We start from the raw sequence: 16,791 nt of genomic DNA, 5'->3' as shown, positions 1-16,791 counted from the left end.
ATATTGGTTCACAGTCATGTAGACAAGCAAAACAATCTGGCTGTAGCTTGCCATCATGCACTCCCTACTCCTGTTCATCTGGATGAGGGGTGGCAGTTATTTGAGACATCTAGACACAGATGCCAACAAGAACCTCAGGCACACACGAAGTCTCCTTAGGAAAGTCCCTCAATTTGATGCAAATATATTGGGTTCCAGGGCAGTTGTCTCCATAGTACTTGGGTTCTTACCATGGGATGTCCCTAGAAACTAAAAGACACTCAGAGAGTGTGCCATACCAGCAGCAGGTGGCATGGGGAGAAAGGCAGATAACCTCTGCGTGTCTGCAGCTCAGTTTCAGGAGCCCTTCCAGTATGGTATAAAAGTTATGGGAGTAGGGTTTCAGCAGTAAAGAACGCACATTAGGGTACTACCACACATAGCACGCAGGTCTGCTATGGTAGCTGCTTGGGGCCTAAGAGATTTGATACAGTTTTCACAGCACTCTTAAGAATGCTGTATTAATGCAATTTCAATTATATTTTTCTTCTTACTGGAAAATTTATGTGGCCTGTGTTTCTGGGATCTAGCACTACTTGTGCTGTAAATCTCAAAAATTCTCAAAATGAACTTTTAACTTTATGTTCCTAACAACTTATAATTTAAAACTTTATTTAAGTAATTATATTAAAGACATTTGCTGTACCCATTAAGCACATGTCAGGGGTCCAGATCAGTACTTCATCTACATGGAAGCATTACTTCACATTAGTGCCTTCCTGTGGAAAGACACCCAATGTCTGTGAACCCTAAGTATTTACTGAGCTCACACATAATTAATACATTTGATGCAGTGATAACAGTATTGCCTTGGGCTGTTATTCTATACAGAATGCTGGCTGAATTTTTAAACTCAGCATAATGGTCTTAAAATGTTATTTCTTAATTAAAACAAAAAAAAGTTACCATTATATAAACCACCATTGTCAGAAAATCTTTGTGCTGTGAAACAATTATTTGGTTGGTTTGATATTATTTCCTAGGAAGTGGAAGCCGATTATGAAGGGCCCACATGCTAGGGGTCGGACCTCCATCGAGTGCCTTCCTGAACTGATCCATGCCTGTGGAGGGAAAGACCATGTATTTAGCTCCATGGTAGAAAGTGAGCTACATGCTGCAAAAACGAAACAGGTAAGACAATCTCTTAAGTGTTTTGAAGGCTTTCCTACTCTGAGAAGGTGTACCAAGAGTTTTCTAACTTAGAGCATGGATTTTGGAACCAGGCTCACCTTGAGTTAAATTGTCTCTGCCATTTACTACTATGATTATGAACATGAAAACATACATGTCTCAAGAAGTTCTTGTGAAAATTAAGGAAGATACTCTTATGTAAACTGCTTTATACAGTTCTTGACATAGAGTAAGAACTCAATAAATGAATACTAAAAATAATGACAATAATAGTAATTAATAGTGGTATTGGCATTATGAGAAGTTGTTTCAGTATAAATGCTACTAAGCTGGCTGTGAAAAGCCTCATGTAGCTTGTCCATCACTCATCTGCATTATCCTAGCCTTCTACTCCCTCTCTTCAGGGTAGTGTTTCCCTCTGTATGCTTGGGTATATTTTCATGCACTGCCCTCAGTTATTTGTTTATGCCCCTCTCTTATTATAATCACTTTGCTTCTAGATTCAAAAGTATCCTTTCAAATAAACTATGTGTGTATGTGAACCATATAACTTACATAGAAAGCTAAATCTGTATTGCGGAAAACAACAAGGATCATGTCTCCAAACAATCTTTAGGAAGACCAAAAATATGAATGAACAATGCCAGAAATATTTGGCTATCTAGACTTCAAGTCTTAAGCAGTTTTACCCTAAACATGTCAAAGTAAACGTTCAGGATTTATAACATAATTAACATATTGACTTGCAAATGCAGGTATTAAGAAACTTCCAAACCATGTCTTTTTTTTTCCAAGTGGAACTTATTTTTGAGCAAGACTTGGAAAAAGTGTAACAGGCATTAATGTCTGATTGACTGTTCAGTTTCTGTTGAACCCAAGATTGGCACAAAATACTATTTAAATATTCATAATAAATGCCTACCTTTCTAACTAAATTATCATCAAAATTATGAATAAAAACAATATATTTAAATCAAAACAAAGCTTCTGTTAGCAACAACAGATTTCCAACATAACATACATTGATTTCAAGCCAAGTTTTAGATACGATGAAAAATTAGAACATTGTTATAATTAGTTCAGGGAGAACTCAGAAGTAAACTTACTTAATTTATTTGCATAAATTGCCATTCTGTTATCTTTAAAACCAAATGCAAATTGGCTCTGTCTGATATGATGATGGTTATTTGGCTCAAAAGTGCTTCAATTTGCAGAGCAATCTGGTGCCGGCTCTGCAGTGAGGCGATCCCAGGTAACATACAAATCCCGAATTATTCCAGAAATTAGTATGTTTAAAGCATCAATTTAAGTGCTAATTGCAGTAGTAATGAGAAAAAGCAGTACGACTGTGAGATTTGCATCTTCTACCCCATCAGTATGCCTGGAACGGCTGCTGACTGGCAGAGGATTTGGCTGCTAATTAAATAATTGTATGCATGTTAGTGCTCTTGCCTGATTCAATAGATGAAGATTAATCCTCAGATAAATATGTTTGGCTGGTATTGAAATGTCTTAGCAGTTTCTTTAAAAATAGTTCATGTTTTATATACATAAATATATATATATATCTCCAATAAATATATGTGTACACATTGTAGATTGAAAATAATAATAACATTAAGTCCTACAAAAATTACATATATATAAAAGACAGATATGACATTTGGGGACTTCGTAAAGTAAAATCCCAATGAGTTACTAATAACAAAACATTATATTGGTAACTAATTTAATGGTACAGGTAAAGAAACATAACAAGCCTTGCTTCATGGGGTAAATGTTACTTGTGCTGTCTGACAAAGTCAAATGCTTTACAGAAATTGTGTTTTTAAGTCCCCTTAACCCCTTTTCCAGACTGGCCAGTCCTAGAAGAACATCTAGTGGTACAGCTTCTATACTTAGTGACTATGGGTTCTAGCAGGAGATAGACCATCCTTTGTACAGATTGTACAGATTGAAGTACAATCTGTGGCTTGACTACTTCAAAATCCAGTTCAAGACATGACTTCAGATTCATAAGACAAGTTATAGGATTGGAGTTGAATTGAAAATTTGCATTGAATTTACATTTTTTTTAATTCCTAAGGGGTAGTTTGGTTCATCAGGACTACTTCATTTCAATTAGGTATACTCAGCAGCACTAAGCAAATCAAAGCCTATAAGGAAATATATAGTATATACTAAAGGAATAAAAGAAAAACCAAAATTAAAGTACCATGTACTTTTAAAAACTAACTTAGAAGGTAACAACTGATTAAAAAAAAAAAAAAAAAAAAAGCCAATGTATTGAGAAGTTTTCTTGACTGATGGTGATATTGCCGTATAATTGTATATGTTAGAAAAAGAGACCTCAAGTTTTTTGTTACATCTTTTCTGTAGACCTAGGTATTCTCATTCATTCATTCATTCATTATTGTTGAGCACTTGCTATTTGAATACGATTTTTTACAAATGTCTTTCCACTTCAAGAGCAAGTATAAAGTTAGGTAAAATATCTTTTAATGTGTCATTTTAATTGGTATTCTCAGTATGATGATGCCAAAAATTCATATTTGTTTCTAGAAGGAACCCTAGACTTATAGAATTCCTTATGATATATAGAATATAAAGAATTTTTTTCTGAATAAATAGGGCAAATTTGAAATATGGGCCAAAAAATGTACAATAAGTGGTCAATGGAGGATTCTAACATCAATAATTGAATTACAAAAATTTTTTCAGGTTTCCCTTTTATCCCCAAGTAATGCTCTCCATCTTAGAAGCCACATGAATGTCTGAATAGATGCTTCTCTAAAACAAACCAGTTCGACAACAAACATTTTTTAACTTGTTTTATTTTAGTATAGTCAACAGCTGCTCAATATCAGGAGGGATTTACAATAAAGGAATCACAAGTTTAAATAATGATAAGCCCTCTTTTAGTTATTTTTACAAAGACATTAAAAAGACTAAAAGCACAATATTCTTACACATACGTACATATAGACACAAATACAAGAAAAATTGGGGAAATCTGAACAAAATCACTGGATTATGTTAATGTCAATATCCTAGTAGTAATAAGTACCGTAGTTTTGAAAAATGCTACCTTTGGAGGCAACTGGGTAAATGGTCCACAGAATGTCTCTGTATTATTTCCTGCAACTGCATTGGATCTAGAATTAATCTCAACATTAAAAGGTTAATTTTCTTCTAAAAGCACACTATTTCTTAATTGATCATTGCATTTCACAGAAACTCTTCCTTTGTTATGTTTCTTTTCTGTTTTTATTTAGGCATGGAATTTCTTATCTCACTTGCCAGTGATAAATGTTGGCATAAGTGTTAAAGGCTCGTGGGATGACTTAGTTGAAGGACATAATGAACTCTCTGTCTCAACTCTGACTGCAGACAAACGAGATGACAACAAATGGATCAAATTGCATGCTGACCAAGAGTATGTGCTTCAAGTCAGCTTGCAGAGAGTCCACTTTGGGATCCACAAGGTATAGTGTTTGGTTTCCATTCTCAAATATTTCACACCAAATACCAGCATGCGCCACCACACATATCTGTTATATGACTAATGTACCCGTGTCATTCATGAATCCTGCTTTCTCAACTGGTCTTAAGCAGCGAGAGTTAGTCTTTTGAAATTCGTGAGTTCTCCTCATGTGCCATTTTTCAGCCCCAGAAAATCTATCTTACATAAGAATATATTGCCTAGAGTACTATTCTCAAAGTATGGTATACAGACTATGGCCAGCAGAATTTCCTGGAGTGCCTTTTAAAGTGCAGATTCCTTGGCCCCACTCCAGACTGGCTGAATCAGAACCTCAAGGAGGGGGGAATCTCAAAATCTATACCTTCACTCAGTGCCCCTCACATAATTTTTAAGGGCCTTAAAACTTGAGCAGTACTGCCCTAGAGGCACTTTGGTATACAGGAACCACATTGGGCTAGATGTAGATGAGACTGAAGCTTTACCACTTAGCTCTGTGAATTTGAATAAGACATTAAGCTTTTCTGAGCCTCAGTTGCCACATCTGCCTGCGTCCTTCATTATAATGCATAGGAGAGCTTTGTCAGTGTTCATACAGGCCAAAAATGTACAGTATTTTTATTTTAGATTACTATGCTCTTTTCTGTTGCCTCTGATTATCTGGTCCTCTAAGAATATTAGTACACAGCAGGTGGGCAGATTGGTTTTTAGTGCCATAATAATTAAAATAAGAAAGAATTAGTCTTCTTTTTGGTCCAGTGGATTCAGGGCTTTCCCATATCTAGAATAAGCCCTCAGGGGTGAAGCTGTAGTTCATTAGTATTGTCCCTTCTGTTCTCACACACAAAATGATCGGTAACTTTCTATTCTTAAGATGTTCTTTCAGTATTGTACCTTCAAGTCTCATCTCATTTGATTTCTAATTCTAAAAAAATCTGTCAGTGTAAGTATTAACTGATTGGCCTCTGGCATTTGAGAGGCTTTAATATAAGCTTTTTTTTTTTTTTTTGATACGAAGTCTCACTGTGTCGCCTAGACTTGGCTCGCTGCAACCTCCACCTCCTGGGTTCAAGCATTTCTCCTGCTTCAGCCTCCCAAATAGCTGGGTTTTACAGGCATGTGCCACTACACCCAACTAATTTTTTGTATTTTTAGTAGAGATAGGGTTTCACCATGTTGACCAGCTCATCTCGAACTCCTGACCTCAAATGATCTGCCTGCCTCTGCCTCCCAAAGTTCTTGGATTACCGGCATGAGCCACCACACCTGACCTTAATATGAGCTTTCATTTGTTGGTTTGTTTGAGACGGAATTTCACTTATGTTACCCAGGCTGGAGTACAAGGGTGCAACATCAGCTCCCTGCAACCTCCGCCTCCCGGGTTCAAGCAATTCTCCTGCCTCAGCATCCCGAGTAACTGGGATTACAGGTACCTGCCACCATACCCAGCTAATTTTTTGTATTATGTTGGCCAGGCTGGTCTCGAACTCCTGACCTCGGGTGATCCACCTGCCTTGGCCTCCCAAAGTGTTGGGATTATAGGCGTGACCCACTGCACCCGGCAATATGAGCATTTTTTAGATGACTTAATGTATTCCAACTTATAAAAAAAGTAATAATTATAAACTAATAATAGTAATAATCATAAAAATAGCAATAATCATAAAGATAAAATCATGGGGGAAAACTATGATTTTTTTACCCTAATACTCTACTTAAAACTTAGATTTAATCATGCCAGAAAATCTCTTAATTTTTGTTTCTGAATGCTGTAAAAATATATTACTCTCTGACCCCCTTTTGAAATACTATAAGTGAAACATCTCCCTCTAGAATACTGAGTGAAGTCTGAGAATGTATCATTATTACTATATTTTATGCCATAAAGTCATTGTCGTAAAGAATCATTAGAATAATCTTGGATTTTATAAAAATTTATCTAAAATAAAGACCTCAAGTGCAATGATTATGTTTATATCTAACTTTGGATTGTGGTGATTAATATATTTTACAAATTGCTTGACTTAAAATTGCCCATTTCTCAGAGAAGGGACTCTTTAATATTACCATATTAGAATATGTGCTTTTTTATGTGAGTTTTATTCTTGGATGAGGGGGAAGGTATGTATTTGATATAGCACTCATCATCTTGGGGTCCAGAGTCTAGTCTTGATTGGCTTTGTGTTTTTGTTTGTTTGTTTTCTTAAGCATTCTTTTTTTGTGAATAAGATTTTGGAAGATTTGATTAACAGTCTCAATTTGTTCATCTACCAATGTGGTATTAAAGTTAATTGTAGGAATAGCATGAGAATTTGCTAACTTGATATCAAGATCCAGAGTTTTTATTCTAACTGGCCAAATATTCTGATAGTTACAGCCACGAACTAGTGTCTATAATGTGCTCTGAGAATCTTGAAGTAAGTTAAATAATTGCATATCAAAGACACCAAACCAGAATGGAAGAAAATTTAAAACATCTCAGATAGATATGCTGAACTATGTAGATATAGGGCCTTCAAGTAAGACAACGTAGCCTTAACCGCAACCAAGTGGTATAGAAAGTCTAGATATTTTTAATGTTGTATCTTTTTTTCTGGTATACAGGGAAAGCCAGAGAGCTGTGCAGTTACTCCTCGATTTCCCAAATCAAAAGATGAAGGATGGTTTTTGATATTAGGAGAAGTGGACAAGAGAGAACTTATTGCTTTGAAAAGAGTAGGATATATTCGAAATCATCATGTTGCTTCCCTTTCTTTTTATACCCCTGAAATACCTGGAAGGTAAGAAGAATCCTACTACCAAAGTTCTTTTTTTTTTTTTGAGATGGAGTCTTGCTCTGTCACCCAGGCTGGAGTGCAGTGGCGCGATCTCTGCTCACTACAAGCTCCGCCTCCCGGGTTCACGCCATTCTCCTGCCTCAGCCTCCTGAGTAGCTGGGACTACAGGCGCCTGCCACCGCGCCCGGCTAATTTTTTGTATTTTTAGTAGAGACGGGGTTTCACCGTGGTCTCCATCTCCTGACCTCGTGATCCGCCCGCCTCAGCCTCCCAAAGTGCTGGGATTACAGGCGTGAGTCACTGCACCCGGCCTCCTACTACGAAAGTTCTGAAAGAATTAAATATGACTGTGATTACAAAAGTGGTTTAATATTTTTCTTCTATGTTTATATTTTAGGTATATCTACACATTATATTTCATGAGTGACTGCTACCTTGGCCTGGACCAGCAGTATGACATCTATCTCAACGTTACACAAGCGAGTCTTTCTGCACAGGTCAACACCAAGGTCTCTGATTCCCTGACTGACCAGGCATTAAAGTAACTTGACCTGAACAATCCATTTGAAAGGAGTGGCTGAGAATTCTCTCTGTTCAGTCATCTAGACAACATCGAATTACTTGATGTTTGCCTTGAAAGAATCAACTTCTAACCTCAACCATCCAGGAAATTGACAGTGGCTGCAGTATTGACTCCAGTGACATAAAGTTAACCACAGTGGCCTTTTAACAAATGTTGCCTTTTATAATGTTATCTTTATGAGTTTCTTGATATGTAAGATGAAAAAGCATTTAGAATAATCTTTTAATTTGTGTATATTTGAGATGATATTTAGGAGCTATCAATCAAATTTTACATCTCACAATGTACTGTTTACATGGATATTGGCTGCTTTTTCTTTTTTAAGGAAAACTGCATTGAGGTGTGACAAGTGTTAGGACTTGTCACAGATTTCTAACTCTGCCGCATAAAATATAAATCTGTAAGGTGATACACAGTGTGTCTTGTTAGCAAAATTTGTACTTTGATATGATCACATGTAGAAGTAGCTTCAAGAATTTCTTGTAGTCATAAATGTTTAATAATATATGATGTAAAATTATATTATGGAGCCTAATGATGATAACAAAGAAAACAGAATATACTGATCTTAGAAAATGTAGATACAGTTCACTGGGAAATAAAATATAGAGTGGCACTTCAAGACAAGCTGACTCAATGTTTTCTTCTGCTCCCTTTAAATAATATCCCCTTACTCATCTGTTCTTCTTTTCTTTCCCTTCGACTTCAAGGCTTTATTTCCATTATCTTTCTGACATATTTATTTACACAAGGAGAGAAGTATAATCTAATTCATGTTGTAGCACTTAGAGATCATATAGTACAATTATTTGTCTTTATGCTCTCCAGGAAAAATCTGAGACAGAAAATTTTTCACCCCATGGGTAGGTTTTCACCTGTAATAAAGAAAATTTCTCTATGTCCAAACAAATTCCATCTTGAAAAATACTTTTTCAAACTAAAAACTTGTTAAAATTCAATGTTCATATAATATGCATTCTAGTGGAATGAAATTCTACCTTTGTGAAATAATTTCAGTTTTCTTAGCCCTAAAATGAATTATTTTAAAACATTTTCCAGTGTCATTGTTACAAGTACTAGAATTTAAGTGTTTCTGGAATTTGAATGTATTGCTTGTATATATCCTTTTCCATGCTTAAATAAAAAAGAAGAAGAAATAAAAGTAGGTTGCAGGGGAACCAGGTATTCACTTCCCAAAATTAAATCTAAGTAACTATTGTGAGCAAACCAAGTATAGTGAGAATGAGGTGTCCCAAGGACTCTAGTCTGAGAAATTTACTTCATATAAAGAGTTTTCTCTGTTTTTTCTTTGGCAAAGTTTATTACCTAATTGGAATTTATATCTTAACCACTGTTTTAGTAGAATTAAAAGAAAATGAAGAATATATATAGATAACAATCACCAGTCCATACAGGAACCTGAGGGGTAACAATCTCACTGATTTCATGTTTACCAACATCATTCCTTTTTATTAGAGAGCAAGCCGACTTGGGAAGTCTCCTTCACTGGACATATGACACAGGACGTAGGAACAATAAGAAAGTATTTCTGTTGTCCCCTTTAGAGAGAAGAGAAATAATGTGACAAATTTAAGTTAATCTTATTCCAATGAGTGACCGACACTATCTACAACTTTATTCACACTCATTACTCAACAAAAATTGTAGTGTTAAATGTGTCTTAGAATATATGCCAACATATTCAGATTAGCGCTACTATTTACAGATCTGCAAGTCATTCGCTTCTCATAACTTTTTTAGTGGCCAAGAATTTTGTCAGTGTTTAAAATAATTCCAAATGCTGATTATTGAGAGAATGCATTTGTTCTAAAGTGTCTTGGGTGGTTTTGTTTTTGTGAAGAGAAATATTGTGATAAAAAGGTTTCAGGGCTGTATTATAAAGTGCTTTCTTAACTGATGTACCCACAGCCCACTTATCTCAGAACATGCACCTCTGGGCTGGCTATTACACTATACAACTCTGTTTTCATGGCAGGTCATTTCATATTTCTCTGGAGTTTATCAAGTCAAAATAATTGAAGTTCCAGTCAAGGATTTGTTGTAGGCACTGTGTTGAGTATTCTGATACCCACATGAATCAGAAACATATCCTGCCTTCACAAAGGGTAGCCTGGGGATGAAAAGATGTCATAATTATAATAAAAAAGTAATCACACTAATACTAGTGATGGGAGGAAATGCTATGGGAGTTCAGAGGTAAAATATTACTTAGAAAAATCATGAAGTGACATTTAGGCTGTTTTTAAGATGCTTAGAATCGGGAAGGCACAGACGAAAGAGGACCTTCCAGGTAGAATGGGATTAGCAAAGTTTGGATCTAGCCCAGCCTGGAGTGGCTACATCTACATCCTCAGAGACATGAAAGGGATCAATAGGCAAGAAGAAGGGGAAAGTCTGTGAAGTGACTGTGAATTAGAAAGTAAAGACCATAACTCTTATGTGAATACAATGGAATTTCTTGGCAAGTCACCAAAGGTTAGGGTTTGGCTATGTGGGAGTTTTCTTTATGAAAATTAATCTGGCCTAGATGTAGAGATGATATGACCAAGCAAGGAAGTATAGCAAGAAAAGCCAAGGAAGCAACATTCAAAACCTAACTGCAGTAAGGAATCAGGTAGGACCAGAGAAGGTTATGATGAAGAACATTCTGAGAGTGGAACAGCCAGCCAGTGCAGAGAGGAGACAGCCAGGAGCCTGGCAGGACATGCGTCGATGCCTGTGGTAGGTGATGAGTACTAAATACTGACAAGAGGTCAGGGAAGTGAGAAGTCAAGGGTCCTGACTTTGGGAGCGGTGGATCATGAATGATTGTTAAGAGAGTAAGTTTAGCTAAATAGGAAGAGAGAAAGCTGAGATTTCAGGAGGTAAGGACCAGAGTGGGCAATACTGGAGAGGCAGTGAATGAAGAAAGTAATTCTACAGGCTTCGTTCAGCAAAGATCCAGTGTTATCACCTGCATTGAAGAAGGTGATGATAGAGCAGACAGGAATTGGTAAGAATCAGCTTGTTTTCTTTCAACGTTCTCCCCTGCAACCACCATTCCTGAACACATACAAATATATGTATTTGCCCTCATCCCCACCATTACCACTATCAAGCTGAAAGCTAAAACTCCTCACACATTTCCCAAAATACTTGGGTTGTCCTTAGTCTTACTCAAGTCAAGGTGGATTCCAGTTCCCTTGCTTACAGGCCTTCCTCTTTCTTGTTACATTTAGAAACAACTGGAATTCAACTTTCATAAACAACCTTCACATCCCCACAACCCCTGACACCAAAACACAGGAGACTTTAAGTGTGGGGATCCTTCAGCCCCAATAATAAGAAAATTTAAAGAGGGAAACTACCTATTTCCTTGACGTGAATAAGAAGCCCTTCTCGTACTTTAAAGTTCCACTGCTAGCTTTGATGGGAAGAGAATATAGTGGTGGGATATTCAGTCACCAAAAATCATCTGTCTTCTCTTCCTTTTACACACACAAACAACACAACAAAGTCCAAATATGTGAGATTGACCCCCTCCCTCTAATTTTGACTGCCCCTTCTCACGATTTAATCCAATAGCCTTAGAAAATTACGGTCACTTCCCAAGCATATGCTCCACACATACCTCCAGTTGCTCAGAACCAAAACTTTGGAGTCATTACTGACTCTGCTTTCCTAATCTAATAGAAATGTAATTAAAAAACCTCAACCTACATCTAACCTGTCAGCAGACCTTTTCAACTCTACCTTTGAAATCTATCTGAAATCCCGCCACCTTCCCCACTGCCACCCTATCCACTCCACCTCCTGGCTGGCCTCTCTGCTGCTACTCTTTCCCCTTTTCAGTCTTTACACAATTTGTTTTTGAAACATAGGTCTGATCATGAGTTCACGCTGCTCAAAAGCTTCCAATGCCTTTCCATCTCAGAATAAAAGCCAAAATCCTTACAGTACCAAAAGTCCTGCACAGTGTTGCCTTCTCCCCTCACTACCCTCTGACCCTCCTACTCGCTACACACCAACCACAGGAGTCACCTCCCTGCTTGTTGAACTTGCCATTTCTACTCCCCCATTTGGATGACTGTTGCCCCTAATCTCCATATGTCTCACCATCTTATTTTAAATGGCAAACCCACCAAACCTCCCTATCCCCCTCTCCTGTTTGGTTTTTCTCCATTGTTTTATCAACACTATTAAAATATGTGTTGGCTTATTATTAGTCTCTTCTGACTATGCTTCAGGAAAGCAGGGATTTTTGTCACTTTTGTTCACTGCTACAAAGAGGGACCTACATTTCCTGGCATACGGTCACTCGATAAATACTTTCTGAATGACTAAATGAACACAGAGGCACACGGGAATTCTAAACTACCTCTGCCCCCACCACCACTACTGCCTCCACACACACAGTTAACCACCTATTCATCTAGAGATTACAAGTACTCTCACACTCACCAAAAGCAAGGTACTAACTGATCGTCTTGTATCTTTTGTCAACAGAGGAAAGGTATACTTAAGTTAATTGGTAGTTTTATGATGATGATTGTTATAACTTATGGAAAAGGGAATAGAATGAGTTTCCGTGTAGTAATGGATCTGAGGTATTACAGATATTTTAAAACTTCCAATGATCATAGAATCTTTCTCACCTGAAGTTTTAGCTTTCTGTCTTCTCTCACCAGACCCTTTCCTTCCCTCCATCACTGCTGCTATTTACAGTGAAAAGACCCCCAAATAGGATCTCCATATAGTTAAGAGTATAGATTGATAATAATTTTGGGCCTTCTGTTTTTTAGAAGTAATCCAAAATGAATAGGCAGAAATTATTTCATGAGCTAGCTTCTTAAAAGAAAAACCTGAATTAAGTTGCACATCTTTCAATTGAGCATTACTGAATATAGAACTTGGCTTCAGAGATGTGGATTAAGCCCTTGGATTAGCTTTCTTTTTCTGGCTTCAGAAATAGAAATTCTAAGTCTAAGCAACACAGGAGATAAAAACATTTTGAGTTTCATAAGTTTTATTTATATTATTTTCAGGTACTCAAAAATGCCGAGAATGAATGCTGATTCCAGGTTGCCCTGGAAGCCTGTTTTTTAAGCAGTGGAGGAACAGCTATCATGAGTTCTGGAAAGATTTAGTCCCACAATTTCAGCTTCAGTCCTTCCACTTTTCATCATGGAGCATTCGGTACTATTTCTGAAAAATAAAGTTGTTCAAACTTGAGGCCTTTAAATGAAGTTTCAGGGATTCTATTTTGCTTGAATATTCTTCCCACGACTTTGCATTCCAATTTGAGAAAGATCTTGCAGGGGTGCTGTTCAGATATTAGATCCAGGCTGACCCAAGGTCAAGCTTTTGGCTAAAAAGACAGACACATTTGAATGGATACTTAAATTTGTATCATTATTATTCGATTGCCCTGTGATTTGGAGAATGTGTTTAAAATGCACCTGATTAAAGTTTCCTAATACTGTGGCTGTAAGTTGTTAACCATTCCATACCATTCCATGGAGACTTCCTGAAGAACATGATGGACCGTAGATCAAACCATGTTGGTTGAGCAGAATCACAACTTATAATTGAAAGTTCTTTGAATCCCCCAAACCCACGTTTGTTTACTTGTTACTTTTATTACTTGGGTGTCCTTGATTTTACTGATACTTGCTAAGCCATGTAGGTGCCACTCTTGACCATTGAAAACAAGTACAGTCACCTTGAATGATCATACTTTTTGGTTCCAAGTTATATTGGAAGGAGTTTGTAATGATGTGAGGATTGCAGAGCTGAGCTAAGATGAATTTCATGTGTGAGCTTCCATCCCAAGTGTGGCTGGCTCTTGGCCTCAGAGAACTGTAGTTTCCAGGATGTAGAGGATTGTTCTAGCTGGTTTTGGAACTACCTGCAGCTGATAGTTCATTTTTCCAAAAGGCCTAGAATATGCCAAATATTATTCCTTTGAGGGATGAATGGAGATGCTGAAATAACCAAATAATTCCTGAGAATTAGACAGCTAATAACACTGAATAATACTGACTACCACAAAAAACAAAACTGCTTTTCCTATGATGACACTAACTGCAGTCAGAAGGTTCTAAAAATGTTCTTTATGTCAACACACCAGGATTGGTGCATATTCTCCAAAGTTCACCTGAAAGTTTATTCACCTAAAATGACTCAATTTATTTGAATGTGTAAGTTCTAGGTTTGTGATTGCTTTTTAGTCAAATAGCATGCGTGGGTTATTACTTTTTTTTAAATGTCACCAGAGTGGACCACCAAAAAAATAAAGTGTGTTTAAATTACGGAAGAGAAAGTTTGGATTGAAGTGAGAGAAAAAAAAATACAAAATCTTCATGACACAATTTTAAAATAATGAACAAGCAAGCTACCAATGGAGATCTTCATTTATCAAACATGATCTGCCTTAACATAGCTGTCTCTTTCCACTGGGCTCCTGGACACACTCGAAGCCCATCCTTGCATACTTCTTTAAATGTCTGAAACTGATATTGCATGGAAGTGTCTTAACAGTAATTTTAACAAAGAATGCCAGTAACTTCAAATGAGCTTTCAAATAAGCTCAAGTACATACAAAAGTGGCCTAATTACAGGCTGTCTACCAGGAATGTGCATCTCTACCTGTGTTACTTTAGCTGGTAATTATTATCAGAAAAGATATTTGCCTATTAGAACACAATTTCACCAGGGATCTGGAAAGAATAAGTTTTGTTTTTAAGCTAGGTTTGCCATATCAAGAGAAGCAGTTTAGGGTTTTGGCTTTTTTTCTTTTTCTTTGTCTTTTTTTTTCCAGACAGAGTCTTGCTCTGTTGCCCAGGCTGGAATAGTGCAGTGGCGCAGTCACAGTTAACTTCAGCCTCAACCTCCCACTCAACCAATCCTCCCATCTCAGACTCCTGAGTAGCTGGGACCACAGGCACATGCCACCATGCCTGGCTAGTGTTTTGCTTTTTAATGAGGTTCTGAAATGCTACCTCACCATATGCTATATTTGGTGATCCGGCCACATTTTGTAAGATTTAGGACAATGTATCTGATCAACTTCCTTCTATTCCCATTTCCTCACCTCCAAAAACAGAGGTAACACCTGCCCAGGCTTCTCTCAGAGTCATTGGCTCCATCATGATAAGAAGGGCAGTGAACGTCATTGCTGTACACACAGTACCTAGAACATAGCAGGTGTTCAATTAATTTTGTTGAATGAATCATTTATGTGAAAATGCTTAGAAAATGATAAAGAACTATAAAGAGAACTATAATGTAAATGGAAGTCTAAGATGATCAATAGCAAACAAACTTATCCTCAGGATTGATTTTATGTGTCAATGGGGTGGTAAGCTAAGAGCCCCACCTCACCATCTCTACCCCCACCCCAAACAGAAAAATCGTTGTGCCCAGAGAGAGATTTGTGCTCCATTCCTTTTTTGCTACAGGATTCCCACCTGTCAAAATGCAAAATACATGTACACTTTCAGGCGTAGCTCAGCACTCACATGGGAATGTGAATTACTTCTGAGAGCACTTTTTGGGAACATGTTTTGATGGGACAGTAAAGGGCACCTAGGATATCCAGACAGTGGAGGTGAAGCCTGACTGCTTTATTACTTCCCCTCTGGGTTCTAAGGACAAACTTTAGAATCTTGCTAAGGGCCATTTTTTATATCCAAATTAATCAGAAATGGATCACTCTGGAAGCAGAACAACTTTTGAGAGCAAGAGTGGAGGCAACTCACACTCTCACTGAGTGTTTTGATCATAAGGTATGTTGCACCGAGAGTGAAATGAAAATTTTAAGCAAGTTCTGTAATGTTCTTTAAAAGAATTAATGTACTTTCCTTAATATTGCAAGCAATACCCATTCCATCCAATCTTCCTGGCAGTCATGTTGCTTTCATGCTTGTATAAGCATGAAAATCAATTTAAATATATTCAGTAAAAACCTAAACCCTTCCCTTTTAAAAGCAAATATCTGATTTTTCTTTCAGAAGCAATCATTTTTACAGTATTTATTCAACTTCTGAAACCTAATTCTATCCAAAAAATAAGGAGAAAAAGAAAATATGCTACTGGCTTCTAATATAGGGCTGTTGTTACCAGAAACAGAGAATAATATAGACATCTTAATAAAACCTCAATCTTATTTCCTGAGACTTTAGAAAAATGCATTCCTCTAAAAGCACATTACCCTACAAGTGGCCTTTGGAGAAACTGAAACATTGAAGAAATCCTTGGATTGCAGCAAAGAACATTCTCCGTGGACAATTCTAATCAATTATAGAAACATAACTGTACCCAGGTCATGTAATATACCACAGTGATGATCCTGGCTTCTGTCCATCTTATAAAATGCTACAACTCATAACATCAGACCCACTGCTGTTTGCAGCAATCCAACCCAGAAAGATTTACTCTCAATTGATTGTTACTTTTCATGCTGAAAATGATTGTACATCTGCATCTTCTATTTCAGTTTTGTCATTTCGTTATCTTTGCCCACTCTGTTAATTATTTTTTGATGCTTCATCCCATCCCCAAACAATGTATTTGAAACACTCATGAGGATGCATTGCATAAATATTGAATGTGCTAAAGACAGAGTCTGAGGTAATTCAGAATGAATTTAAGTAAATTGATTGGAATCAGCTTTTATTTAGGAAATCTTCTAGGGACAATCCTGACATGTTTAAAATAACTAACAGTTCACAGAGATGCAATCTGCAGGTGCATTTCAATGAATCCATGAATCGGCAATC

The 16,791-nt window shown here is 37.0% G+C and overlaps 1 protein-coding gene across 4 annotated transcripts in view; it reads left to right on the top strand.

Annotated features, from left to right (window-relative positions):
* ASCC3 (activating signal cointegrator 1 complex subunit 3) overlaps positions 1-8,638 on the top strand; it is a 377,280-nt gene extending 368,642 nt beyond the window's left edge. For all 4 annotated transcript variants that reach the window (XM_024248504.3, XM_024248503.3, XM_054557910.2 and 1 more), the window contains 4 exons: positions 1,023-1,170; positions 4,446-4,655; positions 7,256-7,431; positions 7,826-8,638. In XM_024248504.3, the coding sequence (XP_024104272.2) occupies positions 1,023-1,170; positions 4,446-4,655; positions 7,256-7,431; positions 7,826-7,973 (682 nt within the window). In that variant the 3' untranslated portion in view covers positions 7,974-8,638. The remainder of the gene's footprint in view (positions 1-1,022; positions 1,171-4,445; positions 4,656-7,255; positions 7,432-7,825) is intronic.
* Positions 8,639-16,791: the final 8,153 nt, after the last annotated feature.

This window comes from Pongo abelii, chromosome 5 (genome assembly GCF_028885655.2).
Source record: "Pongo abelii isolate AG06213 chromosome 5, NHGRI_mPonAbe1-v2.0_pri, whole genome shotgun sequence".
Taxonomy (NCBI): domain Eukaryota; kingdom Metazoa; phylum Chordata; class Mammalia; order Primates; family Hominidae; genus Pongo; species Pongo abelii.
This window is presented reverse-complemented; position numbering and strand designations above follow the sequence as displayed.